This window comes from Corvus moneduloides, chromosome 2 (assembly GCF_009650955.1).
Source record: "Corvus moneduloides isolate bCorMon1 chromosome 2, bCorMon1.pri, whole genome shotgun sequence".
NCBI lineage: Eukaryota > Metazoa > Chordata > Aves > Passeriformes > Corvidae > Corvus > Corvus moneduloides.
In genome coordinates, this window is record NC_045477.1 from 80627090 (window position 1) to 80653918 (window position 26829).

A 26829-nucleotide genomic window follows, 5' to 3' on the forward strand; every position below is an offset into this window, starting at 1 on the left:
CGGTGGGGGCAGGAGCCCGCCTGCTCGCCAAGATGGATGGGAGGTTTGGAGAGTTTCAGGGTCCCGTCTGCCCGCCAAGATGGATGGGAGGTTTGGAGAGTTTCAGGGTCCCGTCTGCCCGCCGAGATGGAGGGGGGCTTGGGGGTCGCAGGAGCCCTCCTGCCTACCGAGCTGGATGGGGAGCTTGAGGGGCTGCAGAGGCTCTCCTGCCTGCCGAGATGGAGGGGAGCCCGAGGGACTGAGCGTAGTGCTAACTCCAGCGGGAGAAGGTGTGGATCTTTCATGAGAGTTTCCTGACGTGTGCAGGAGAACACCATGTTCCAGTACAAGGATAAGGCCGGGAGTACGCTTTCCTGCAGGTATCTTAACTGAATTAATGTCAGGTGAAGTTCTTACTTTCAATGAAAGTATCTGTTGTATCATGCAGGTAGAATCATTCCTACAGCTACAGACCACATCAGATCCTTCTGCTTTTATTCCTCTTCCCTCTAAGGGTTTTGAATTGTGTTTTTTCCGTGATAAATGCTGTGCAGTCTTTGTGGCCACAAAGAAAATTTCAGTTTTTATTTTATAAATTACGCTGGCAAATTCAGTGATGGAGGTAATCATTAGACATTTGCAACACCTAATCTTAGTTTAGGAATTCCATTTGGCCAGGGATACACCATTGTGTTCTCCAAAGTACACAGACTTACTGAGACACCAATCTACCATACTGAACCATGAAATTCTGTTGCGACAGTGTACATGTGGGCAGATATGCTGTGAACACCAGCTTTAAGAAGAGAGAATAATTCAGGTGCTTCTGTTTTTGATGCTCCAAGGGTACCTCAGCATACTCCAGTCACTAATGGGTGTTCAATCCAGAGGATCAGGCCAGTCTGAAGGAAAACCTGAACATGTGTCAAATGTGGACATCCAGTCCTCAGTACTAGTGACTTTTGCTTCTGCAGATCTGTGTCTGTTGGGCTACTAAAGCAGGCATTGCCAGAATAAGATGCTTTATGAAGGCTTTAGTGTGGTAAACCTTAATTAAGAGAGGACTTTGAAAACCTGCAGTGACAGTCACGGCCTCTCTGGGTCAGGCCTAGAGGCAAATATGCAATGCAAGTTGGCGAGCGCTTTATGTGAATGGTTGGAGCACTCAGAAAGCAAGATGCACAAATGCAGTCCCTTGGGTGCCCAAGAAATTTTATACCCCATGCCCTTAGAATGCCCTAATGGCAGCACCACAGGCTGTTCAGCATGCCTTCCAAGGATCTCTCTTGCTATGAAAGTGGTTTTTATATCAAAGTAAATGCTACCTGTGTGAGAAAATGCTAGAAATGCTCTTCAGTTGATGAGGGGAGTGGTGTATGAAGTGTGCTGCAGAAACATGTGGGTTTTGGTTGCTTATTCTAGTATCTGTGTAATACAAAATACACAAGCAGGCCTTGGATGAGAGCTATAACCAAGATTTCTATGCTGAAGAGGACGTCTCTCACCCTGTAATTCTTTCACTCTTAATTTGTTCCAGAACTTGATTAATCTTTAATTACTAGCTGTAAGTGGTACAGCCTCACTTGGCAAGGGTGAGTATTCTTTAACTCACATTAGTGCCGAGTTCTACCCTTATATACACTGGTGACAAAACTACTCTCCTAAAATAAGCGTGGATTTACTAGGAGAGGACCAAGAGCATTTGCAAGGTATTTGTGAGGCTCATAGAGGGCACCTGCAACTGGAGAACACAAAAATGAGAGTGTTCTGATCGTGGGGTGAAGTATGATGACATCTTGGCAATGGCTATTTGGGAAATGTCCTGAGTAGCAGTGGTGTCAGTGTGGGTCAGCTGCACAGTGCATTGGTCAGGGCAGGATTTAGCATCCACCCGCCCATCCCACCAGCCAGCCAGGAGCAGGGCAGCTGGGGCGGGGGGGCACCAGGGCAAGCCCCAGCCCAAGGCATTGGGCACCTCCTGGGCTCAGGGAGGCTGGGCAGGGCAGGGCTGTGGGAAGCTGGAGACTGACCCTTCTGCAGTGTTGCTGAGGGGCTGACATGGGGTCCTGGGCCCTGGGCACTGGGGGAGGCTGGGCAGCGGCAGCCTGGCCTGGCAGTGTCCTCAGAACACTGATGTGGTGCGTTAGGTGAAAAAGTTATTGGTGGATTTTGTAGTATGGAGGAGGACTACACGTGTGCTACAAGATGTTTTAATTTGAGAGAGGGCAGTGGAAAAACTGTCTTGGGAGCTGAGAAACAGACTCTTCAGTAATCTCTCTCCTACAGCGCTCTCAGAGTGACGCATACAAGTAATCATTAACTCTGGTGGAAAGTTGACTTCATCAGAATGGTGCAAGTATAATAATGAGTCTAGCCAGATTCTTAGTTTATTTAATCTTTTCCTTCCTGCCAGTTTCTACCATGGCATGTTTTTCAATTTTCAAGCAAGTGGCTGTGTGGTGCTTAGTTGCTGGCTGGGGTTAAACCATGACAAATACCTATAATACTTCTATTTGTTCAAACTTTCCATCATTCACTGAGGAAATGATTTATGTATTTTTGTCACAGGAAAACAAAATATTTAAAAGAAAGGTAGAATGAACCACTCTCCTGACCCTTTTGTGTCACCTCCTTCATTCCAACAAATGCCACCAGCCACAATTAAGCACTTTGAATAGATGCTGCTCCATGTATTTTGATAAGTTTTATTTTCAAGTTCGGGTGCTTCAGATTTTTTTCAAATTAAACCTTTTTTATCTTCAAATAAAATAGTTTCTCTTAAAAATTTCTCTTCTTGTAACAAGTCTAGCTGGATTTTACTGAGATGGCCAGTTCATTTATCTTCCTTTCTTCCAAACTTGGAGGGAATTCAACTTAACTATAGAGAAATGTCTGCAAAGACACTGAAACCCTTGATACAATTGCAGCAATAGAAAGGTCACGCAACCAAATACTTGGATTTTAAGACTTAGCTACCTCTAGGTGAATTTTTAATGGCATATGTTAGATATTTGTTCTTTTTCTAACAACTACATTGTACTTTTTCACTGACTGGGCTATAATAGTTTTTGTGGGCAAGAAATAAACTCTATGAGAAAGGAAAATAAACCACCATCTCTCAGAACCTAAGTCACAAAGCATGCAAGGGCAATGTTTACTCCACCTTCCCCCCCCCCCCCCCCCCCCCCCCCAATATAGTGTCAATTCTGATACTCAGAATTTAAGGGTATGCTTTGGGACTGGGTGTCCTCTCAGGACTTTCAAAGTCCTGCATTCAGCAAAACTCTTATTTCTGAAAACAAGGAAATGAAGTGTTAATCAACATAGCAGCCACTCTGCAGGATCTGCCCAAGCTCTGTTGTCTTCCTTAGGTTGTACTTGTCTGCAGATTGCTGTGCTGGGTGGCAAGAAGGATTAGCTGGAACAAACTTGTGAGTTTGAGCAGAGGTAATGTATAGACATAGATGGTCTCTGCTTGGTCTCTGGATATCTGGTTCTAAGAGAGATGCGAGATGCCTCATTTCCTCAGGCCATCGTTGCTGCCCCGGCAAGGTGAATCTGTTGTCTTTTGAACTGTTAGCAGTTAAAGGGTAAATGAAGTCTTTTGATCCTGCAGTTGGGCGTGTAAAAGAGGATGCTGGATGGCATCACAGGCCAATGGCTTACAGGACTTGTAAAACTCCTCATGAGGGGTGTTCTGTTGCCAGTGGCTTGAATGAATAATGTCTTGAGAGTGGAAACACCCACTTAGGAAGGAAGAGTATGGAGATGTCTACTAGAGCAGGCAGAGGTAAGGCTGCACACATACACGCTCTAAATTCTGGTTAAAGTTCTTGGAAGTGCGAGCTTTGCTTGTTTGGTGTTTTGGCAACATAAAATAAGAATGAACACCTTCAGTGATGGCACAGTACTTTGTCAGTGGTATTTTTCACAGTTTGTAAAATCAGAGACATTCAAGAGAAACAAAACAGCTTGCTGGTGTCACAGAGGTTTGAAACTTGGGAGTTGAGCTGAGAAAAATATATGTAATTAATAATAGGTAAACCAAAACTAGCTTCAGGGAAATCAAAACTAATTATGCATAGACTGTATTTCAGAAATGGCTTCAATCAAGAAACAGGAAGAAGCCCTTAATGTTAACATTTTTCATATATTTTCAAAACAAAATCCTCTACTTCAGAAAAATAACAGTATCTCAATGTTTGAAGCAAAGTTTTTTTACTTTCAGAGTAGCATTTTAATTGAAATATGTTCTATGCCCTAAAAATAAAATACATGTTTTAATAGGGGCATGTTTTCATAATAAATGAAATCTTTTGCTCCCTTGTCCTAGACAAGGCTGGACCCTCACAATCCTTTTCAAGTTCAATGACAAAGATCAGCTTTTCCAAGTGCAAGTTTAGAGCATGTAAATTAAGTTCTTGTGTTGAACTGCAGGCTGTAGGAGCCTTTTTGTTTCTATTTACTGCAAAGGAACCCAGAAAAAGGGATTTCCCCACAATTCACTCCTGTGAACACCAATCCAAATGTGAAATTCCCAAAAGATGTGGCTAAATAAACAAGAATCCCATGTTAAGCAGATGTACACTACTATTTCATTCAGCTCTGTCACAGCTAAGTTTCTGACAGGGATGTACATAGGTGAGAATAAAAACAAGGTACAAGGACTGAGAGACCTCTTACAAGAAGTAGTCCTGGGAGTGCTACCTTGGTTATCATCCTCTCTTACCTCTTCCTTTTTTTTCATGCTACATTGTGCATGCAACACAACAGTCTGCTATATTGCTTCTTTTCCTGGGTCAAGAAACTTTTGTTAGGGTGGTTTTGGAATTGAGATTATTAATGAAATTGCATCACCAAGCATACCAGGGTCCTCCACAGATATAACTATTTCCACCAAATGTCACCTTATTCAGTTCACTGTCTCTGAAGAAATGAGTAGCTTCAAGAGTCATTCCTTGCTAATTGCCTGCCTCTGATGTTACTATGTATTACCAGCAGTAACTCAGGAAAAATTCCTTGGTTTTTGGTCTTTCGAGCACTTTGAACACTAGTGTAGTCTTTGTCATCTACCCTCTCCCACCAAACTCAAGACTTCTGAAGAAACTTGTTTCTAAAACCAGCCTAATTTTTATGAATCCCTTTGAAAGCATTTTTACATTTCAGCTATATTGCTTTGCTATTTTTCAAATTCCAAAATACAGAATGATAAAGTATCCTGAGCTGGAAGGATCATTGAAGTCCAATTCCTGGCCCTGCACAGGACAATGCCAAGGGTCACACCCTGTGCCTAAGTGTATTGTTCAAATGCTTCCCCAGTTTAGACTTGGTGATGTGACCTCTTCCCTGGGGAGCCTGTTCCAGTGCCCAACCTGGTTAAAAAGGTTTCTGGGTGAAAAACCTTTTCCCGATAGCCAACCTAAACCTTCCCTGACCCAGCATCATGCCATTCCCTCAGGTCCTGGTCACCACGTTGACGTTTGTTCCTTTGAGTCTTTCTCCTCTTCTGCTTCTGAAATTGCACGAGGGATCATGTGTAGTGGGTTGACCTTTGCTGGATGCCAGGAACCCACTAAAGCCTCTCTATCCCTCCCCTTTGCAAGTGGACAAGGGAGAGAACATACAACAAAGGGTTCATGGGTTGAGATAAGGAATAGGAGAGATCTGCTCATCAAGTACTGCCACAGGCAAAACAGACCTGAATTTGAGATGTTAATTGAATTTATTCCTAACAAAAGCAAAGAAGGATAATGAGAACTGAAATAAACTTTAATAAACACCTCTCCCCCATCCCTCCATCCTTCCCACACTCTACCTCCTCCTCCCCCCAGTGGTTCAGGAAGATGAGGAATGGGGGTCATGGTCAGTTCATCACATTGTTTCTGCTGCTGCTCAGGGAGGGGAGTCGCACCCCTGCTCCAGCATGGGGTTGCTCCCACGGGAGGCAGCTCTTCATGAACTTCTCCAATGTGAGTCTCTCCCATGGGCAACAGTATTCCCTAAACTGCTGCAACGTGGACCACTCTTCCAGGGGGTAGAGTTGTACAGGAACAGCCTGCTCCAGTGTGGGTACCCCATAGGGTCACAAGTTCCACCAGCAAACCTGCTCCAGTGTGGGCTCATTTGTCCACAGGTCTGCAGGCCCCTGCCAGGACCCTGCTCGGACCCTGCTCCAGCACAGGCTCCCCCCGGGGTCACAGCCTCTTCTCAGGCATCCACCTGCTCTGGTGTGGGTCTTTTCCATGCAGGGACACAGCTTCTTCACCATGGTCTGTACCACGGGCTGCAGGGGAATCTCAGCTCTGGCACCTGGAGCACCTCCTGCCCCTTCTTCTGCACTGACCTTGGTGTCTGCAGAGCTGTTCCTCTCACATGTTCTCACTCCACTCTTCTCTGGCTCGATTACATCTGCACAGTAACTTTTTTTCCCCTTCCTTAACATGTTACCACAGAGGTGCTACCACCATTCCTGATTGGCCCAGCCTTGGCCAGTGGCACATCTGTCCTGGAGCCAGCTGGCATTGGGTCTGCCAGACATGGGAGAAGTTTCTGGCAGCTTCTCACAGAAGCCACCCCTGTAGCATCCTTGCTACCAAAACCTGGCCATGCAAACACAATACAATGTGGTAAAGAACTTTTTCTCCCATGTTTATACTTAATATCTAAATAATATCTTTCATGGTTTTTATGGTCTCTTTCAAGAATAACTAATTCTGTGCACATGGTGGCACTAATAGCAGAAAGTGACAGTGATAAATTCTTTCTCTTTGAGCAGATAATTTTGGAGTGGTGGCATTACACATTTATCTTTACATTACTGTGTCAGCTGAAATATTGACCTTGGCTCTGTATTTCAGGGCCAAGGTAAAGGACCAAGAGCTTGTCAAGCATCTACCCAAAAAAATACTTGATGCTTTAATCATATGACTTTAATTTTGCTTTCAGGAATTTGATACTTGAACTTTTATACTTGGTATTTCAGTATGAAATACTGAGTTTTCTTTAGCTTGTTTGCTCCTCATCTTGTTTCTAAGGGACCATTAAGTGTATCGTCATCCTTGGCATTATTTTCAGTTATGTTATGGGGTTGAAGGTGTAAATTCCCCTTTCATACTCATTTTATCAGGCTTTGGTCTAATACTTTTTTCTTCAGGTAAATCAAAGGAATTAATTTACGGTAACAGTGATTGTCTGCTCAGTTCAGTTTTAGGTGTTCATATTTTGTCTTGTCCACAGTAAATAGAGTTACCACATTGTTTCTTACGCTGAAATCTTTAGAATGTTATCAATTACTAATTCCACATCTATAATTTCTTATATTATTTCAAGTTCTTATTTCTGAAGGTCTTCTGCAGGTAAAATTTCTTGGTGATACCTTGGAAGCATCATGTTCCAAATGAAATGCTCAAGAGGAATAACCTACTTTTCTTTTTTTTCAGTTTGTTCTTTCAAGAAAGCTTGTAAATTACACCAGCTAGGGTTAAAACATAATTTGACCATGCCTGCAGAATGAAAGAAGAAATTTCTATGGTTGTCAAATCAGAATTCAAGCCTCAAATATTTTATTTCCTCAGCAGAGAAGGCAGGTTACAACCATCCTTCCCCCCACCAGGTTCGAGAAAAAAAAAAAAAAGAATTTTCCTTGAAGGAAAGTGAAAGAGATAAAACTATTTAACAAATACACAGGAAAAAGATACTGATGCTAAATAATGAAACCTTTCACTGTAGAGAGAAAACCTGGGAAAATTTCAGAGTCCTTCCGTAGTCTCTCTCTCCCTCTCCTTGGAGCTGGGACGGGGTGGTGGGGCCACCTCCAGGGCCAAGGCCTCGGTGGAAATTCCTCCCGATGTATTCTGATGTTGAAACAGTCCAGCAGAAAAAAAGGGAAAAAACAAAGTCCCAGGAAAACAAAAGTTCAACTATCAGTCTCTCTCTGGAGAAAAAGAAAGCCAAACACTGGCTGGAAAGCAAACTGCTTCCTCCTGCTCTGGCCGCTGCAGAAGCAGACAGGTTTTATCTCTGTGTCCTTGGAACATGAAAACAATCTGCAAACCACTTTGAAAAAGTACACTTTTCTCTCTCCCCTTTCAGGCTCAGTTTAAAGGCATAGAAAGGCACAAAATTAATTTCTGGGCATAGAGCAGCGATATGGGATACAACATCATAAAGTGACCCCAAGACATTCCAGCCCTTATCCCATATCGTTGGCTCAATGCCCAAACTAATATATTCTAACTCTACACACACGCATCAATACATATATATATATGTATATACAGCTATGTACAAACAGTGACAGTGACACTCAGCAAGCAGTGGTATACAAGCATTCCACATTACAGGTGGTTTTCACCCAACAATCGGATCTCCTTGTGGTACACAACTTGTTGTTCCATCTTTCTGCATTACCCACCATGTGCAACCAGGTTCCTGAGCAAAAACAACCCCACGGATGGGTTTGTCTGTACTCGAGGCAGAATTTATCCAAACAGTCTTTCCTAACAGACCTCTGACATGCACTACTGGGACCTTACCTCCATCTACTGTTTGCAGGGATTCAGATTGGGCTGGACCAGCTCTCTTGGTGGAACCTCAGGTGTTAAGTAACCAGGTGGCCTTTGCTAAATGCTGTTCCCAATTTTTGAAAGTTCCCCCACCTAGTGTGTTCAAGGTGGTTTTCAACAATCCATTGCACTGTTCCACTTTGCCTGCAGCTGGTGCATGGTAAGGGATATGGTACACCCACTCAATGCCATGTTCTCTAGCCCAGGTGTTAATAAGGCTATTCTTAAAATGAGTCCCATTGTCAGATTCAATTCTCTCAGGGGTACCATGCCTCCACAGGACTTGCTTTTCAAGGCCCAGGATGGTGTTCCGGGCCATAGCGTGAGGCACAGGGTAGGTCTCCAGCCATCCAGTGGTGGCTTCTACCATTGTGAGCACATAGCGCTTGCCTTGGCGGGTTTGAGGCAGTGTGATGTAATCAATCTGCCAGGCCTCCCCATACTTGTATTTGGACCATTGCCCACCATGCCACAGGGGCTTCACCCACTTGGCCTGCTTGATTGCAGCGCATGTCTCACAGTCATGGATCACCTGGGAGATACTGTCCATGGTTAGATCCACCCCTCAATCTCGTGCCCACCTATAGGTGGCATCTCTGCCTTGATGACCTGAGGCATCATGGGCCCATCGAGCTAGGAACAACTCTCCCTTGTGTTTCCAATCTAAGTCTACCTGTGACATTTCTATCTCTGCAGCCTGATCTACCTGCTTGTTGTTTTGGTGTTCTTCATTAGCCCTACTCTTGGGGACATGCGCATCTACATGGCGGACTTTCACAACCAGCTTTCTTACTCGGGCAGCGATGTCTTTCCACTCTTCAGCAGCCCAGATTGGTTTTCCCCTACGCTGCCAATTAGCTTTTTCCCACTTTTCCAGCCATCCCCACAGAGCATTGGCTACCATCCATGAATCAGTGTAGAGGCAGAGCTTTGGCCACTTCTGTTTCAGCAATGTCCTGGGCTAGTTGAACAGCCTTGAGTTTAACGAGTTGGCTTGATCCACCTTCTCCTTCAGTAGCTTCTGCATCCTGTCATGTGGGATTCCATACAGCTGCTTTCCACTTTCATTTCATCCCTACGATGCGACAAGAACCGTTGGTGAAAAGACCATAGCGTGTGTCTTCTGATGGCAGTTGGTTTTACGGTGGAGCTTCTTCAGCATGTGTCACTTGTTCTTGTTCTTCCTTATCACTGAGACCAAAGTTTTCACCTTCAGGCCAATTTGTGATTATTTCCAAAATCCCAGAGCAATTCAGTTTTCCGATACAGGTGCGCTGTGTGATGAGAGCAATCCATTTGCTCCATGTGGCATTGGTGGCATGGTGGGTAGAAGGAACCTTTGCTTTGAACATCCACCCCAGCACCGGTACTTGGGGTGGCAGAAGGAGTTGTGCTTCAGTGCCGATTACCTCTGAGGCAGCTTGGATTCCTTCATAGGCTGCCAAGATTTCCTTCTCTGTTGGGGTGTAATTGGCTTCAGACCCTCTGTAGCTTCGGCTCCAGAATCCCAGTGGTCGACCCCAAGTCTCACCAGACACTTTCTGCCAAAGGCTCCAGGACAGACCATGGCTCCCGGCTGCAGAGTAGAGCACATTCTTCACTTCGGGTCCTGTCCTGACTGGGCCAAGGGCTATGGTGTGAGTGATTTCCTGCTTGATTTGGGCACAAGCTTGTTGCTGTTCAGGGCCCCAATGGAAATCGTTCTTCTTGTGGGTAACCAGGTAAAGAGGACTCACAATCTGGCTATACTCAGGAATATGCATCCTCCAAACACCTATTGCACCTGGGAAAGCTTGCATCTCCTTCTTGTTGGTTAGTGGAGCCATTGCTGTGATCTTATTGATGACCTCGGTGGGAATCTGATGCTGTCTGTCTTACCATTTCACTCCCAGGAACTGGATCTCTTGAGCAGGTCCTTTGACTTTGCTCTTCTTGATGACAAAACCAACTTCCAGGAGAATTTGGATGATTTTCTCTCCTTTCTCAAACACTTCTGTTGCAGTGTTCCCCCACACAATGATGTCATCAATGTACTGTAAATGTTCTGGAGCCTCATCCTTTTCCAGTGCAGTCTGGATCAGTCCATGGCAAATGTGCTTCCACCCCTGGGGCAGTCAGTTCCAGGTATACTGCACACCCCTCCAGGTGAAGGCAGGAATTTCTACCGAGACCTTGGCCCCACGTTGGGTGCCACTAATTATTTGTGCTGGTTTGGGCAAATTTGGAAATATATCCTCTGAGAGAAGGCAGGTTATGATCATCCCTCCCCCCACCAGGTTCGAGAAAAAAAAAGAATTTTCCTCGGAGGAAAGTGAAAGAGATAAAACTATTTAACAAATACACAGGAAAAAGATACTGATGCTAAATAATGAAACCTTTCGCTGTAGAGAGAAAACCTGGGAAAATTTCAGAGTCCTTCCGTAGTCTCTCTCTCCCCCTCCTTGGAGCTGGAACGGAGTGGTGGGCCCACCTCCAGGGCCAAGGCCTCGGTGGAAATTCCTCCCGATGTATTCTGATGTTGAAACAGTCCAGCAGAGAAAAAGGAAACAAACAAAGTCCCAGGAAAACAAAAGTTCAACTATCAGTCTCTCTCTGGAGAAAAAGAAAGCCAAACACTGGCTGGAAAGCAAACTGCTTCCTCCTGCTCTGGCCGCTGCAGAAGCAGACAGGTTTTATCTCTGTGTCCTTGGAACATGAAAACAATCTGCAAACCACTTTGAAAAAGTACACTTTTCTCTCTCCCCTTTCAGGCTCAGTTTAAAGGCATAGAAAGGCACAAAATTAATTTCTGGGCATAGAGCAGCGATATGGGATACAACATCATAAAGTGACCCGAAGAGAGTCCCTAATATAAATTATTTATCCAAAAATGAAACAATTTGAAATAATTTGAAGCAATGAACAACTGGGCACATACGGGATTAGATTTACTGTGGTAGCTGAGAACATCGTAATTTCATTATGAAAAAAGAGGAAGACAAATCCCCCAAAAATATTTGTTAGATTGCATGCTGTCCTACATGGTCTTTCAGTTTAAAAAACCACAGTCATAGAATAGCCTGGGTTGGAAAGGATCTTAAATACCATCTAGTTCCAACACCCCTGCCATGGGCAGAGACATATTCTACCAGACCAGGTTGCACAGAGCCCCATCAAGCTTGGCCATGAACTCTGTCAGGGATGAGGCATCCACAACATCTCTGGAAAACTTGTTTTAGTGTCTCGTCACCCTCACAGTAGAGAATTTTTTCTTAATATCTAATATAAGCCTACTCTCTTTCAGTTTAAAGCCACTTGAGGGTGGTCACAATGTGCCACTGCTGGACTCAAGAGACCATGAACTGTCACCAATCCCTTCCATTACAAAGAGCACAGGGACTTGTGGTCCTCTTGCATCAAGCAGAACATCACCAGCAGGGGAGGTGATTGTCCTGCTCTGCTCTGCAGTGGTGTGGCCTCACCTTGAATGCTATGTGCAGTTTTGAGTGCAACAACATAAGAAAGACATTAAGCTATTAGAGGGTGTCCAAAGAAGGGCCATGAGGATGAAGGGCCTTGAGGGGAAGCCATACGAGGAGCAGCTGAGGTCACTTGGTCTGTTCAGCCTGGAGGAGACTGAGGGGAGACATCATTGCAGTCTACAACTTCCTCATGAGGGGAACAGGAGGGGCAAACACTGATTTCTCCTCTGTCTCATGACCAGTGCCAGGACCCGAGGGAATGGCCTGAAGTTGTGTCAGGGGAGGTTCGGGTTGGATATTAGGAAAAAGGTTCTTCACTGAGAGGGTGGTTGGGCACTGGAACAGGCTCCCCAGGAAAGTGGTCACAGCACCCGCCTGACAAGAGTTCAAGAAGCCTTTGGACAGCGCTCTGAGGCACATGGTGTGACTCTTGGGGATGCCCTGTGCAGGGCCAGGAGTTAGACTCAATGATCCTGATGGATCCTTCCTAGCTAAGGAAATTCTGTGCTTCTGTGATAAGGCAAGACTATTTCCCAGTCCGATTTTCATTCTCCGTAATTCTCTGGGCAAATTGTTAACCATTTCTGACTCTCGGGGTGTCAAGATGAGCAGAGCGGGAGTGGGCAAAGAGACATGAGATGAAATGTACATGGAGACAGGCACACGCCGAGCGTGCCCTTTCAGCGGGCGGCCCGGGGCGGGGCGCCGCCATCTCTGAAGAAGGCCCGCGCCGCCATGTTTAGTGAGGGCACCGGGCTCACGTCCGGCGCCAGGCGGGGGCGGGCGCGCGCGGCGCGGCCAATCAGCGTCGCCCACGACCCTCCCCGGAGGAGCTGGAGCTGCCGGTCGGTTGGGTCGGGCCCGGAGCCGCCACTGTCGGGACGGGGGGCGGCGGCGGAGGAGGAGGAGATGGTGTCCCCCGCTGCCTCTGCCGGGCGCCTGGGCTCCGTGCTGCCCTTCCTGCTCGTGCTCCTCGACCTACAGTACCAGGGTGAGCCGGGTCGGGGTCCTTGTGGGAGTGCGTTGAGAGGGGGGCTGTGCCGCTCCCGTCCGCGGCCCACCGGGGTTGGGCCCGCGGCCGTGGTGGGTGGGAGCCCTCCCTGCGTCCCTCCTGCCGGGCTCTCGATCGGGGCTGCGCGGTGTCTGCCATGGCGGCGGGACACACTCACTCCCCCCCCGCCTCCCCCAGCCCGTGTCGTCTTGAGGCGGGGGAATATTTCGGGAAAGGGTGTGAGGAGGGAGGTACAGCGCTGCCACCTCATCACGCGGGGCGAAGGGTGCGTAACGAGGGCACCGCCGCTGCCGGTGACCTGTTGGGGTTTATCGGAGTTCCCGGGGGTGCGGTGGCTCTCTGTGTGTGCGCTTCGCGCTGCCCGGCCTGCTCGCGGGCGGGCTGAGGCTGCCGCCAGCGGCTGTGAGGCCTCGGGTGCCGTGGTGTCCTCGAGTGGAGCTGTGTGACAGCATCGGCCGTTCTGTGCTAGCCGTGCATTTCTCGCTCCGGTGTGGATTTTGTGTCGTTCCTAAGTTGAAAGGCTTCTCCAGTGGCCTTTCTCAGCCGCAGCCAGTATTAGTACCACACTTAGAGATTCGCTGAGGCTTTTGATGCTTGCGTTGAATTTGTTCCGTTTTTGTTTTGTTGTTATGGTTTCTGTTGTTCTTTTTTTTTTTTTTTTCCCCTCTCACCATTAGTATTTGAAGTTTAGCTTATCTGCGCTTTGTGCAGCTTGTTTACTTTCACAGTACCCTGTCAGCAACACCTGTGTAACCAGACTTTTATTCACAGGCGTCTGTTAAATTTCTAACTCTGTTATACAATGCTGGTTACAGTCAGGGTTTCACCTGAGGGACGTTCTTCACTTCCACGTCCTTCAGTTCCACTTCCATCTGGTGGCAGATGGAAGTGGAACTGAAGCTGTCAATAGTCAGAAAAAGTCTGTGGGCTTAAGTAAAATAGAGGTTAGCCTTAAAAATTCAGTTGATATACTAAATTAAAGAATAGTTCAGCTGGCCAGGTGGCAACAGGAACATACTGTGGCAAAGACAACTCTGCATTAGACCATGTACTGTGGTGTCAGATTGCCTTTTTTTTTTTTTTTTTTTTTTTAATATGCATTCTGGTAATGTTAGAAGACAAATAACTTGTGTCAGAGTATACTGTTGGGTTTTTTCCCCTGTGAGATTGTGGTAGTGGTGCTCCTGCTGAGGGTTCTTTGTTTAGAGTTGCCAGCCTATTTCAAGTATGTGGTTTAATGGCTATTTGGGCTTACCACATTTCCTAATTTGGGGGACATTTTCTGAACTTCAGCTAATAAAGATGTAGAGTACAGTAATAGAATGAGAAGTGGTAGTACTGGATCTTATTTACTGAATTTACTAACCTCTTAGTTCATGAGTTAATTTTTCAGAATGTGTAGTTAGAGAAGTTTTTGGGGGATGTATGTTATTTAAGTATCTAGATTTTATTTTTCCCCATGGATATTACTGGTCTTTGAGCTCAAAGGTGTTCATAGTCACATTTAAATTCGTATCTTGATGTCTTGGTAATAGAAGTCTGCCTTGTGTCATCTGATTCACAAATATGTGAAAGAGTTATTCTGTATTAACTTTTGTATCTTACGGTTGATGTCAGTGAATGCTATTTATATCTGGCTGGTAAATACACTCAGTAAAAACGTTTTTGATTCCTTCTCTTCACCCCAGTTTGTGATGAATTTGGCACAGATCCTCTCTTGGGAAGATTAATTCTTCATTGCTGTTTATCCCCACTAATCACAACAAAAAGAGGTGACTGAGGAGGAATAAAGGAGAGTTCATTTTCCTCCTCATAGTAGAAGAATGGAAATGTAATATGGGGAAGAATAAATGGGCTCTGAGTATACAGTGCTAAGTTAGTTACTGTCAGACCACAAGCATTAAGTGTTTCTTTTCCTCCCCCCACCTTTTGTTTTCACCCTAAGTTTGGCAGCTTTTTTTGTTTGTTTGTTTGTTTGTTTTCTTGGCCCCAAATAGCAAAGGCTACTTGAGGGCGGGGCTTTTTTTGTCTGCCAGTCTTTACTGTATTTACTAACTTCCTTTGCAAAGGGAGGGAGCAAACACTTGACGGGTGGAAGTTACACATGGCTCAACTGGATACTCTGAGGCTCCTTGTAAACCTCAGAACTGTTGCTTCTGAAACTGTCGTTGCTTGCCCACGTCTTACTTAGTTCAGTGTAGTTCTTGAAAATCACGTTTGCAAATATACCCAAAGTAAAAACCAAACCTGTTTAAAAATAACAGTGAACTTATGATTCAGGGTCATTCTTGATAAAAAAATGTTGCAAAAGCAGGATCTCCCACTTGGCTGACAAGATAAGGCAATCATTAAGCTCCTCTTTGGGGGGGAAAAAAAAGGTTGAGATGAATGTCATTAAGATTAGTGACATGCATGCTGCTTCTTTGTCGTTGAAACAACTGGTTTTGGTACACAGTGGGAACTAACTCTGTTTATTTTCATAGTCTTGTTACTCGGCTTGGGAACAAGATTTAGAAAAAATAGGTGAAAATTCTATGGGGGGGGAAAACAGGCGCATGTAGGCAAATGTAACATCTTGAAACTGTTCTCAGGTTGCAGGGCTTTCTTGAGTTTTTTTCAGTGTGGATGGGACCGATTATACAAGGATAGTTGAAGTCTGTAGACTTAGGTGCCTATGTATTAGCCCCAATTATTCTAGTAAAACAAAAATCCTACTAGGAAGTTAGAATTTATTTGAAGTGAGTGTATTTAACTGGAAAAACAGGCTAGCTGCACCTGCTTATCTTCCCTGTTCCTTCTGTTGTCCTTTGCGCTGTCAGGGCTAGTACCAATTATCAGGGAATAATTTGGGGGTTTGTGTTTGTTTGGTTTTTTGGTGTGGGTTTGGTTTTTGTTTGTTTTTTTTTTTTTTTGACTCATAGTCTCTTGCCCCAGTGCAAGGACTACAGGCTCTGAATTTATCCAGAATATTTGACTTAATTTGACAGCTGGGGCTTGTGTGTGTGGTTGTTTGAGGCCCAAGGTGAATGCTTAACAATTAGGCAGTCTTTAAAAATGATATTCAAATTAATATGCATGGAAGTTTTAAAAAATAAATGGTATGGTTGCATATCTCTTGTGTAAATTTAGTTTCTTGGTGGAGCATGCAGAGTTTCTTCAGCTGGGCCCTTGGTATGCACCTCACCAATGTGTATCTGTTGGAAGGAGCTCTGTGGGGTGTTTGGTGTTTTTTTGCTCCTGCTGAACTTTAGTTCTTAGGTTCATTCCCAGACCAAAGAGTGCGTAGATACCCAAATAGGTTGCAGAGAATTTGAGTCCTTGGACTCCTGTGCTTGTGTTACCAGGTTTTGGATGTCTACTGTGGGCTGCTTAATTTAGAGCAATTGTTTGCCTACAGCCAGAAAATGAATGAGCAATACATTTCTGTGAATAAACGGCCCAACTATCAGGTCAGTGCAGAGTGTTCCTGAGTAGTTATGGTAAATGTCGCTTTTCATCATGGTTAGGCTGATGATGCAGGCTGTTTTTGGAGATTCATGCATCAATTTATGATGTTCAGCAACTTGCAGAGCCAAGATATAATATATGGTTTAAAGTATGTCAGGTATAATTAGTCTTGCTCTACAGGGAATCTACAGTACTTCACAATTTGCTTTATTTATCCGTGTTGCTCCTGCTGTTATTATTTATTTGCTATCAGTGGGCACCTTTCTCATTTCCTTTATTAATTGTCTTCATTATTTTCAAGGAAAAAGATGGCTCTTCCACCTAAAATATTATGTAACTGTAAAACTGTACTGAACATAATGTGTTTGAAAGACACCAAATTGTGTAGGTACATCTTACTGTGGAAAAATGTATTCTTGGAGCTATCCTGATGTGACTGAATGTAAAACAAGGATGCTTGAGACTGTGGAAATTGAATGTCATATTTGGGTAGATGGAAAGCTCATGAAAGAGTAATTTACAGTCCACTTCGAAGATAAAGCTCCAAACTGACAAGTTTTGAAAGATTTCAGCTATTTGTGTGTGGGGAAACACAGGAGGGATGAAACTTAAAGGTTTTTGGTTGGTATTAGGTCATGTTAAATGCTTCGATCTGTTCATGGTTCGTTACCTGCTTTACTGCTAGCATCCTTCCAAAGCAAGGGAAATTTGTGGTGAGGTTTTTTCCAGTTCTGAGTCTTTTCATTGTGTTTCCGATGCTTGCTTGTTATGTAAAAGGACACTGGAATACTTGATGATCGAAGCTTTAAGCTAGCGAAGCAAAATGGGCAAGGAAGAATGTCCTTTTCTGCTGCAAATTGGACATTCACATAAAATGGGAATACATTTTTTACATACCTAGAATTTACTTTAAAATGTATTGTTTAGTAAGATCCTCAAATAATAATTATTCATCATGTAGACAATTTTAACTCCATCTATTTAAACAAAAAATATTCACTGGAAATTTGGGGCTCCATGAAGTAATTTCTATTAATTAAAAAAAATTAATTTTCTATCATTGTTCTAAAACAAATAATTGAGTTGAAGGCCTTGAATCCAGCTTGCTGAATTATTATCATTCTTTTAGCAGACAGAACTTTCTCTAGTGTATACAGAGGGGATTTTGTTCATTTTAGTTTAGACAGCTCAAGGATTTTCTTATAATGTGGAATTAAAAGAATTATGAGCTGTATAATGGGGTAGAAAAGAAAAATTAAGATTCCAGGTGTTGAGAGCTCTTGGGTCTAAAATCATGATTTGGTGATAAGAAATTACTGTTCTTTCATTACAAATACACTGTTGTTTAGCAACCTTTCAGTGTGAGAAGTTTGGATATACTTTCCCCTCAATCACTTGTACTGTAACATTTTTATTTGGATTTTAAGAAACAACTTCAAAGTGCTGCTGCATTTTTGTATTTAAAATGAATTCAAATACCTATCTGAATTAGCTCAGTGCAAAACCTGGGTGAAATAAGTTATAAATCATTGTGTTTTAATGTTGTAATGTGCTTATTCAGGATTTCAGTATATTACCTTGCTTAAATTTAGGTATAAGGTATCCTCTTAATAAATGAAAATTTTTCTAGTGTGAAAGTTTTTTAATAGTCATAAGCTGGCGGGTAATTTGTAGTCAAATTCTGCCCTGATCTGAAGACTGCTGGAAGCAGGGCAAATGAAAAAGCTCTTGCTGAGTTGATGTATGTACAGCATGTACTTGAACTCGACTGCTCATTTCTTCTCAACAATAGTCTTTCCCTGTTGGTTGAGCAGCAGCAGTTTATTAGCTTTAAACTCAAACTGGCACTTCAAAGACTTAAAACTTAAGTATGTTTTTCATGCTACTGGTTAAAGGGAGAAGGTGTGAGAATTTTAATTGTTTGTCAAAACTTGCTATCTTGAAGAAGTTTGCCCTGGAAACTATGAAGATGAGACAAAAGTGCAGTAGATGAGAAGCCAATCTCTAAGTAGCCGAACAGTTCTCAGTTAAGTATTAAGTTACCATCAGGGTCATGAACTTTTAATTTAAAGCCTTTGTGCATTTGCTGCATGTGTATGTTACGAGTGCTTTTCCAGATTCTTCTGAAATTGAAAGTCAGAGTATGTTACTGAATGTGTAGATGTGTATTTGGTGCCTTGTCACAAGGGGGTGCAAAACAATGTTTTGTGTACTCTGACACATCCTAATTGGGACGTGCTATGAGGTTATTAGGCCTGAAGGGTGCTTTACAGAATCTCAGAATCCATTAGGTTGGAAAAGACCTCTGAGATTACATAAGGTGCAGGAAGATGCAACTTCTGCCTCTGTCAATAATGGTTTGTTACATGTATTGTGTTATCACTGTATGTGTTTGGTATAATCAAACTGGTCATTCAAAACCTTGATCTTTTTGTTTTTCTTTAAGGAGCTGAGTGTGGAATAAATGCAGAAGTAGAAAAACAACTTGAAATGGGAAAGAAATTATTGGCTGCTGGACAGCTGGCGGATGCTTTGTCTCACTTTCATGCAGCTATAGGTGCGTATCTCAGGGAGGTGATTCTTGTACTGAAATACCTTTGGATGGGTTTTTCCCACTGTTTGCTTCATTGAATATCCTGCTTTCTTGCAAGTTGCATTCCATGAGTCACAGAAGTTGGGGTATCTATACAGCAGTTTGGACAGAAGCCAACAGAGATGCAGTAGAATATTTATGCTTAGGTTTTGATAGAAGAAAACTGTTAAATTAACTACATGATAAATAAACATGTTGTTCTGGAAGCTAGCTGTATGAAAGGAATTATAATTGGCTCTGATAGTATTTGATGAGGTATTTCCCTGTCTGTCTAATCCCATCAAGATCAGGTTTCATCTTTATGATGTTTTTCAAAGTGTGTCTTTGAAAGGCTGACTTTACCCGTGCTTTGTCCTATCCAGTGCTGTAAAAAATCCAATGTTTAAAATAGTTGCTCTCTCTCTTCTTTTTTCTTAACTGAATCTTGTAGTGGGTGATATCTCAGTGAAACTGATGCTGCAAGTTTGGTAGTAGAGAGCAAAATTGTCCTTCTCTTGTACTCAACTAGTGAGTTCATTCTTGTTTGGTGTTCTGCATTTTCAACAAACTACAAAGTTAAATGTTTGCTTTTAAGAATTTTAAAGCAACTTTACTGATTAAAAACCTTTAATTGAAGCATAGACAGCACCAGTAAAGAGCAGTGTCCATTAACACTACAGTTTTTTAATTTCATGGTGTGTTTTTTTAAGTTGTTTGACTTTGTTATAATGTGTACAAGTGCATTTTTTTCTCTGTGAAAATAACATTACTGAGATGTTATACATTCATAAGTCGTACTTTTTTTATTTATGCCTTGGTTTAATAGTGAGATGTAAATGAAACATTGGTTGTTTGAGTTATTAACATTTTCTTTGCATTCTCCAAGACAACTTCCCTTATATAAAGGGAGTGGAGGAGGCAGTGTCGGTTTTTTTTTCTGTCATGGAAGCTCCTTTTTCCACCTAGATGCAGTCTGTTACTCCTTTGGTTTGTGTGTTGCTGCCAGAGCATTTCTGTGGGATCTGTGCAGAGTTAGCGCTACAGTGTGATTTTCTCCTTTATTATTGGTTGGCAAACTTGAACTTGGATTTGATGAGGAGACCAGTTCAGTCTCTGGCTGTGCAGTTCCTGGTGATGGTGCAGAGGCAGCAGTGGTGTGAGCTGGGATGACAGTGGGTACCTGCATGGGTGAAACCCTCTGCCTTGCCAGCTGTGCTGGAGCAGGTTGTAGAGCTATAGTGTGACCACCTCAGTTGTGACCTTTATGGGATTCTTGGTTGGATGCTGATTTTAGCCTGATTGCCTCATTTTCATCAGACTACTTCTTGTTTGTATTTTGCCTTTTTGAAAAGATTTTAAGCATGATTTGCCAACTGTGCTTGTGAGGAGGTAAGAGTTCTTTTCTGTCTGTACTGCATTGTTGTAGATTGTGAGGTAGATAGAGCTTTCTGTCTTGCCTCAGCCAGTCTATTTTTGTTTTTTCTGCAAACATCTAAAATAGATGAAAGTTACTGTCCATATTCTCTCTCTTCAGTTAAATTTTCAACTCTTTCTTCGATCCCAGCAGCTGCCTTCTGTCTGCATAAGTGTCAATTGCTATTCATTACTGTTTCTGGAGTGCTGAGGCAAAACTATCTGTCAGATTATCATCTGGTGCTGGAATGGGCTTTCTGTGTTAGCTCTTTCCTACATTTCATCCTTTGTGTATTAATAAAGTTCCTTAATTTCAGCTGTCGATTTGTACCTAGCCTCCACATTTAGGACTCAATGCTCTTTTTTTTTAAGGGTAGTAACATTTGAGTTTACTTGATGTTTGCAATGCTGACATAAAAGGAGGGATACAGCGTGGGAGTTCCTATTAAATTTCAGCTCTGGAGATTAGCATTGTCAAGACATACAGGCCAAGACATTGTAGAGGAAGAGTGCAGATAGCTTTTTCAGTGAGAACTGAACTAGTGTTTTGGTAATGGAGGTGGCCGGCTATGAAACTTGGTTACTGATCGTAAGATTTTTGGTAGTGCTATTTCTTCCATTTGTTTTGAAGTTCAGCTTTAGCCTCAGATGATGTGAGGAAGAAAAATACTTCTGTTCCTCAGATATGGATGTTCTTGTATAAAAATTCTGGATTATTATGTTTTTAATAGCGTAGTAAAAGGTTTCCTGTCTTCCAGCATAGGGTTGTTTTGGTGGTTTAAGTTACTTTTCCTTGAGAGCCCACAGTAACTGTCACCTGTTTTTGTGAAATAGTGCATGAAGAAGAATGTTAAGAAAATTATTCTTTGTTTCAGAGACTGATGTTTGCCTCCTGTATAGGCATATGTGTATGTGCTAGCTTGGAGAGTGTTAAAATCTCTGGATCTTGGAATTCTGATCAGCAGACAACATGAAATGGGTGGGCCCTGAAGTTAGCCTTCAGGTTTTGATTGTGTGTGTGCATTTGTCTGCTGGTGAGAGGGAATGTTGGTGCCCACTAGTTGCTGCTATTTCAATGAATGATACCGAGAGTTTGTGTCTGTGTTGACATTGGACTAACATATTAGTAATTTTGGGAATATTTGCATTATCCTATATGGTGATCAGTGCCTGGGCTGGAAAATGATGAATTAACATGCTTTCAAATGTAGGCCTGCAGCTGGAGGTAAAGCATTAGTATGTAGTGGCTATTCTGTATAAAGCTGAAGAACATGTACATATTTGACCTTCACTCTTAATTATTTGGCATTTACAGTATTTCTGTAATCTTTATTGTTATATAATTAAACTGCATAGAAAATACTGCTTGCGTAATGTTGCAAATTTTATGTCTTATTAATGTATACCATTGTTTCCAGTGGCATAAAAGTCTGATAATATATTTTTAGTCATTAGAGTTCCACTGTACCAGAAATTTCAGTAGCTTTGAGATAGTGTTCTGATTACTGTTTGTTCATTTGCAGAGGGGGACTCTGATAACTACATTGCTTATTACAGAAGAGCCACAGTGTACTTAGCCATGGGCAAATCTAAAGCAGCAATTCGCGATTTAAGTAAAGTGGTTGAGTTAAAGCAGGACTTCACATCAGTAAGTATTACTGGAATTGAAGATCGTTCACATGTAAAGAAAAAACTGCTTTAAAGAAGGTTTGGGGTTTTTTTCAGACTTGGCTCAACAGGAATAGAGAATACATCATCCCTCAGAGGGTTTTGAAGAGGATAAAATAATAGCAGTGGTGTACCTGCCTTAATTTGCAGCTATGCTGAGTACAGTCTAGACAGTTATTTGAACAACTGATAGTTTTACTAAGTTCATGGATTTATACTAAACACTTTTCTTCTCTCACTTGTGGTTATTCTGTTGTTCACCAAGGCTGTGCCATTTGAGGCAGGGAGAAGAGAGCACACAGATGCCTCTGGGTTTTTTTCTGTCTTAATCAGCATTAGATTTGAGGTATCTCTTCTCCACAGGAACTGTCCCAATCTCACAGAATTCCTGTGTGATTGTTGCAAGTTCTGATTGGCTTACCTTTTCTTGCTTCTATGTACTGTATGTGGAGACTGCCTCACTAGTTGGAAAGTGATGCTGGAATCCTCTCCAACTGATTCACCTCCCTTTCTTGTGGGCCGTGGCGTGTATAGTTCACAATAAAGGAGCAAATGTTAAATTCACTGTTATATGAAAATATTATTATTATAAATCAAAGTCTTCTAAATCATTAATTTGTCTTTCTACATAGCTCCTATTATTCTGAGAGTTTAATGAAATAATTAAATATGGGAATCGTTTAGTGTTTATTATTTCTGCTATTTACTTAATCTGTAAGCAGTTATAATCAGGAAAGTGGTGTAAAGTCAACATTCACTTCGATTTGTGAAACTTTTCAAATGAGTTCTTTCCATAAAAACTGTCTGCTTTTTGTCCCTCAGTTCTGGTGCAGAGCAATTCTTTACCATTAAAGAGGTGTTACAAGAACATTATTAAATCAAAAAGACAACAAATGGGTGTCATGATCTCTGTTTCAGCTTGTTAGCTATACTAAAATGAAACTTGTGTTCATACTTTGCTCAATTCCCATTTGTAAATAAAAAGTTATGTTTCATTTCAGGCAAGATTACAGAGAGGACACTTACTGCTTAAGCAAGGAAAATTTGATGAAGCAGAGGATGACTTTAAAAATGTGGTAAGTTGGAGACCAGTGTTGAACAACGTCATTACTTTTAAGTTTGGGTTCTGAGCCAAGGTCACAGCTCAGTTTTGATGCTCTATAGAGTATATGGTATCTAGGCCTGAGTTTGTCTTTCCTGTTCTTTGCAAGTGTAGTAGCTGAGCAACCTTGTGTGAATAAATGACCAATTAAGTTGCAGTATAGTGATGCAGATGAAATGAGGTGTTGCCTGAAACTGTGTAGCACTTTGGAAAGTTTTCTTTGTGTGTGCCTGACACTTGATGATCTCTGCTTGCTGACAGCTGTACTAGGGAGCAACCTGCATTTAGAAATAAGTGACATGGGACTCAAGTATGTAGTTGAACTCTGGTTTACATCACTATGTTGATGTCTCCCTGGGAAATCACTAGGGGCATCATGGATCAAGCTTTGCAGGTTCCTGTCTCTTTTTACCAGTTGCAAAATAATTGTTGGCTCTTAATTTAGTCACTGAGCAGTTAAATCAGTATGTTACAGTGGCATCCCTCTGTCTGTCTTCTAATCTGTAGAGTTCTCAATCTTCATGAGTGTCTTGACAGTACTTTCTTTCCATGATCAGGAATCGTGCAGTTTCCATATACACCTAGTTGGATATTACCCACCTAAAACTCGCTTGGGCAGTTTTTAGTTTTGATGGATATTTTGTGCATTTCAGCCCTATGCTGCAAAAGTAAACTGATCTAACCCCAGAAAAAAACTCCTCAGAAATGTGAATCTTGGTTTCCTCTCTATTGCACAAAATTAATGTAAATATGAATATAAATAAGATTCATTCTTCATTCTTGCTTGCTCTTCAAGAGTTGCTAGTTTGAACAGCTGGTGTGTCCCTTAAGCCAAAATAAGAAGAATTTGCAATGTAACAGGTGCTGTCTTGTTGGCTCTCTTTGAAGAGAGGGATGGAAAAAGCAGTCGTGTGGATGCAGATGTTTAATGGAAATCTTACTAGTGAGTGTAAATGCAGGACAGCTGTGAGGAATGGCTCTTGCAGGTAGGAATGCATCAGGCAGTTCTTGTGTCTGTAGCAGAGCTCCAGCAGCTTGTTCTGAAGTTCACGTAGCAATGGCACCTCTGGCTGCTTCTCCCTCAGTAACTTTCGTAGGAGTGTGTGGTCTGGTAGCAGCACTGCCCTGCTGTTTGCAAGTGTGGGAGAGAGTCATTCAGCTTGGATTAACTGAGGACACAGTTGCTGCAGTAGCAATTATGCAATGCCAGTGTTGATTTTGAGTTTGTGCGTGCATCTCTTTGCAGTTACTGTTTAAGTATTGCTTAATGCTGCATATGGAATTGTTTCTCCAGTCAACTGTCAAGAATCTTTCCCTGTTGCCAAACCTGCTGCAAAAATTTGGTTGCTGCCTTTGGTCAGTCAAATGGTTTCAGTCCTCAGTCAGGCTTTAAATCTGAAGTAGAAGAGAGTTTCTTCTCAGAAACTGATTTAGGAAAATAGCATATTAGTCCTCAATCTAACTTCCATTTTCCTTTGTTCTATGAACAATATTGCCTGTGTACTTGGAGAATTGTCAAGTGGTCTGTTTTGAAGAGCATAATTTTCAGTTAAGTGCAGTATATTCAAGCAAAATGAGCAAACAATATTAAACTAGTAATTTGTAATAGGTTAATTTGGAGAGTGGATTAAATTGTGCTAAATACTTTGAAATCTTTAAGTAGAATACCTGTTTCTTTGAGAGGTTTCCTTTGTTTTGTAAATCTTTCAGATTTCCCATCCTTTCTCTTGTAGTCATGTTCCTTAAAAGGGATCCCTACAGTTTAAGAGATACATTCATTTTTGAGGGAGAGAAAGCAAGAAAAATTTAGTCCGTCTAAATGGAGGGAAGGATGACAGGCAAACTTTCCCAGCTTGTAAGACCAGTGGGTTTGTGTAGAACTTAAAAAAACATTGAAACTATTCTTTATATCTAACAGTAAACCTATCCTTTAACGTATACTCATGAAAAGAAAAGAACATTCATGTCCTCAAATTCTTTCTATCTAATTTCATAGTGTCAGGGAAAAGTTTCATGATGAGCACCCTAAATATTTTTAAATGATTGCTAAGCAGTTTCTTTGTATATTCCTGCCTTCTGTGGTGTGTCAGTACTGGCTGTCTTATGAGGCAGTGCTAGTGTGAGAGAACAGGCAGTGGGAATGCCTAGCTGCAAAGGATGCAGTATTCCCTTTTGGAGCAGAGCCTCTTGAGATTCCAGCTTTCATCTGTTATTTTTAGCTATAATTTTTTTTTTGTACTCTGTACTTTCCTGTTGGATGAAATTAATCACGAGGCTTGGATAGAAGGTGTGATTCAGACTTAGGCCTTCACATATTAAGCAATATTGCATTTCTGGAAACGTCTCCTTTTGGCCAACAGATGGATCAAGATGATGAGATTCTTTACATGGGCCAGGTTTTCCACATGGAACAAGGAATAAGCAGACTTCCTTTGGTGATTTTACAAAGTTGTTGCTCATACTATATGAATAGTAATTATTTCTCTGTTACAACTTAGGTTGAGTGTTCGTATGCTTTAATATCAAGTTCCTTCTGTTTGGTTTAGCAGTTTCTGATTAATAGAAGTCAGCAGGACAGATCTGTGGGTGCATCAACACTCGTGTCTAAGGCCTTAAGCCATGAAAGCCTTGGAATGTTCATTTTATCTGTAAGCATGTGATTTTTACTGAAAATAAAAGGGATATTGGCATACTTTGGTTGATGGAAGGCCTTCTGGAAGGGTGACAAAAGCAATGCAAATCTTGGCAGCCCTGTGTATATGCTTTACAGTGTTGTCAGTGACTACTTATGTTATAGAGAAAACAAAAAGCATTTGAGTTGGTGGATTCTGTAGAAGGTACAAGATTAGAGAGAACTTCTGCCTTGTCTATTGGAAAGTGAGGAAAGGGCCGAATTGTTACATTTCTTTTAAATTCTAGTCTTTTTTAAGACTGACTGTAACACTCACAGTTGCAATTTATTGCAGTAAGTACTGTAAGTTGAGGTGTCCTAAATACACAATTCTGTCTGCCTTGGAAGAACAAACATTTCAGAGCTCAAAACTGAAGGCACAGCTTCCAGCTCCACTAGATGTCAGCCAAGACCAAGTGACTGAACTCTGCGCATCTGCAGATTGCTTTCTCATCTAAACCCTTGCTTGTTGCAAAATATGTTGGACAACAGCTTTCCATGGTTGGTTGATGTGTGTAATAATACTGTTTTGGATGTAGGTGGGAGAGGCCATCTTATGGCACTGTAAGTTAACCTCTTTTGATTAAGTTGCTAGGCAATCTTGGGTTGAGTATTTGAGGCTCTCTTAACCACATCAGAGTAGCATTAGATGTCTCCAAATACACTCCTCTGTGGTACAGTGATCATCTGTAGCGTCCCAGCTAAAGAAGAAAAGATATTTGAATATTTCCTTGGTTTTTGTTGGGTTTTTTTTTCCATCTGTCTGTCATAGCTGTGTTACCTGATATATTACCAGTGCAGGGCTTTCCTCTGTGCACTGTCCTTGAGTGCATGGATCACTTGATCTTAGGTACCACAAACCATGGAGGTTCCCTCCAGGATGTTTTTCACAAGCTCAACAAACAGCCTTCTTTTTGCTTTAGTTAACATTACTGATTTA

The 26829-nt window shown here is 42.2% G+C and overlaps 1 protein-coding gene across 1 annotated transcript in view; it reads left to right on the forward strand.

Annotated features, from left to right (window-relative positions):
• The first annotated feature begins 12813 nt into the window (after positions 1-12813).
• DNAJC3 (DnaJ heat shock protein family (Hsp40) member C3) overlaps positions 12814-26829 on the forward strand; it is a 30593-nt gene continuing 16577 nt past the window's right edge. Inside the window, exons 1-4 of the mRNA XM_032100060.1 lie at positions 12814-12995; positions 18910-19020; positions 21972-22096; positions 23118-23192. Coding sequence (XP_031955951.1) covers positions 12914-12995; positions 18910-19020; positions 21972-22096; positions 23118-23192 — 393 coding nt within the window. The 5' untranslated portion in view covers positions 12814-12913. The remainder of the gene's footprint in view (positions 12996-18909; positions 19021-21971; positions 22097-23117; positions 23193-26829) is intronic.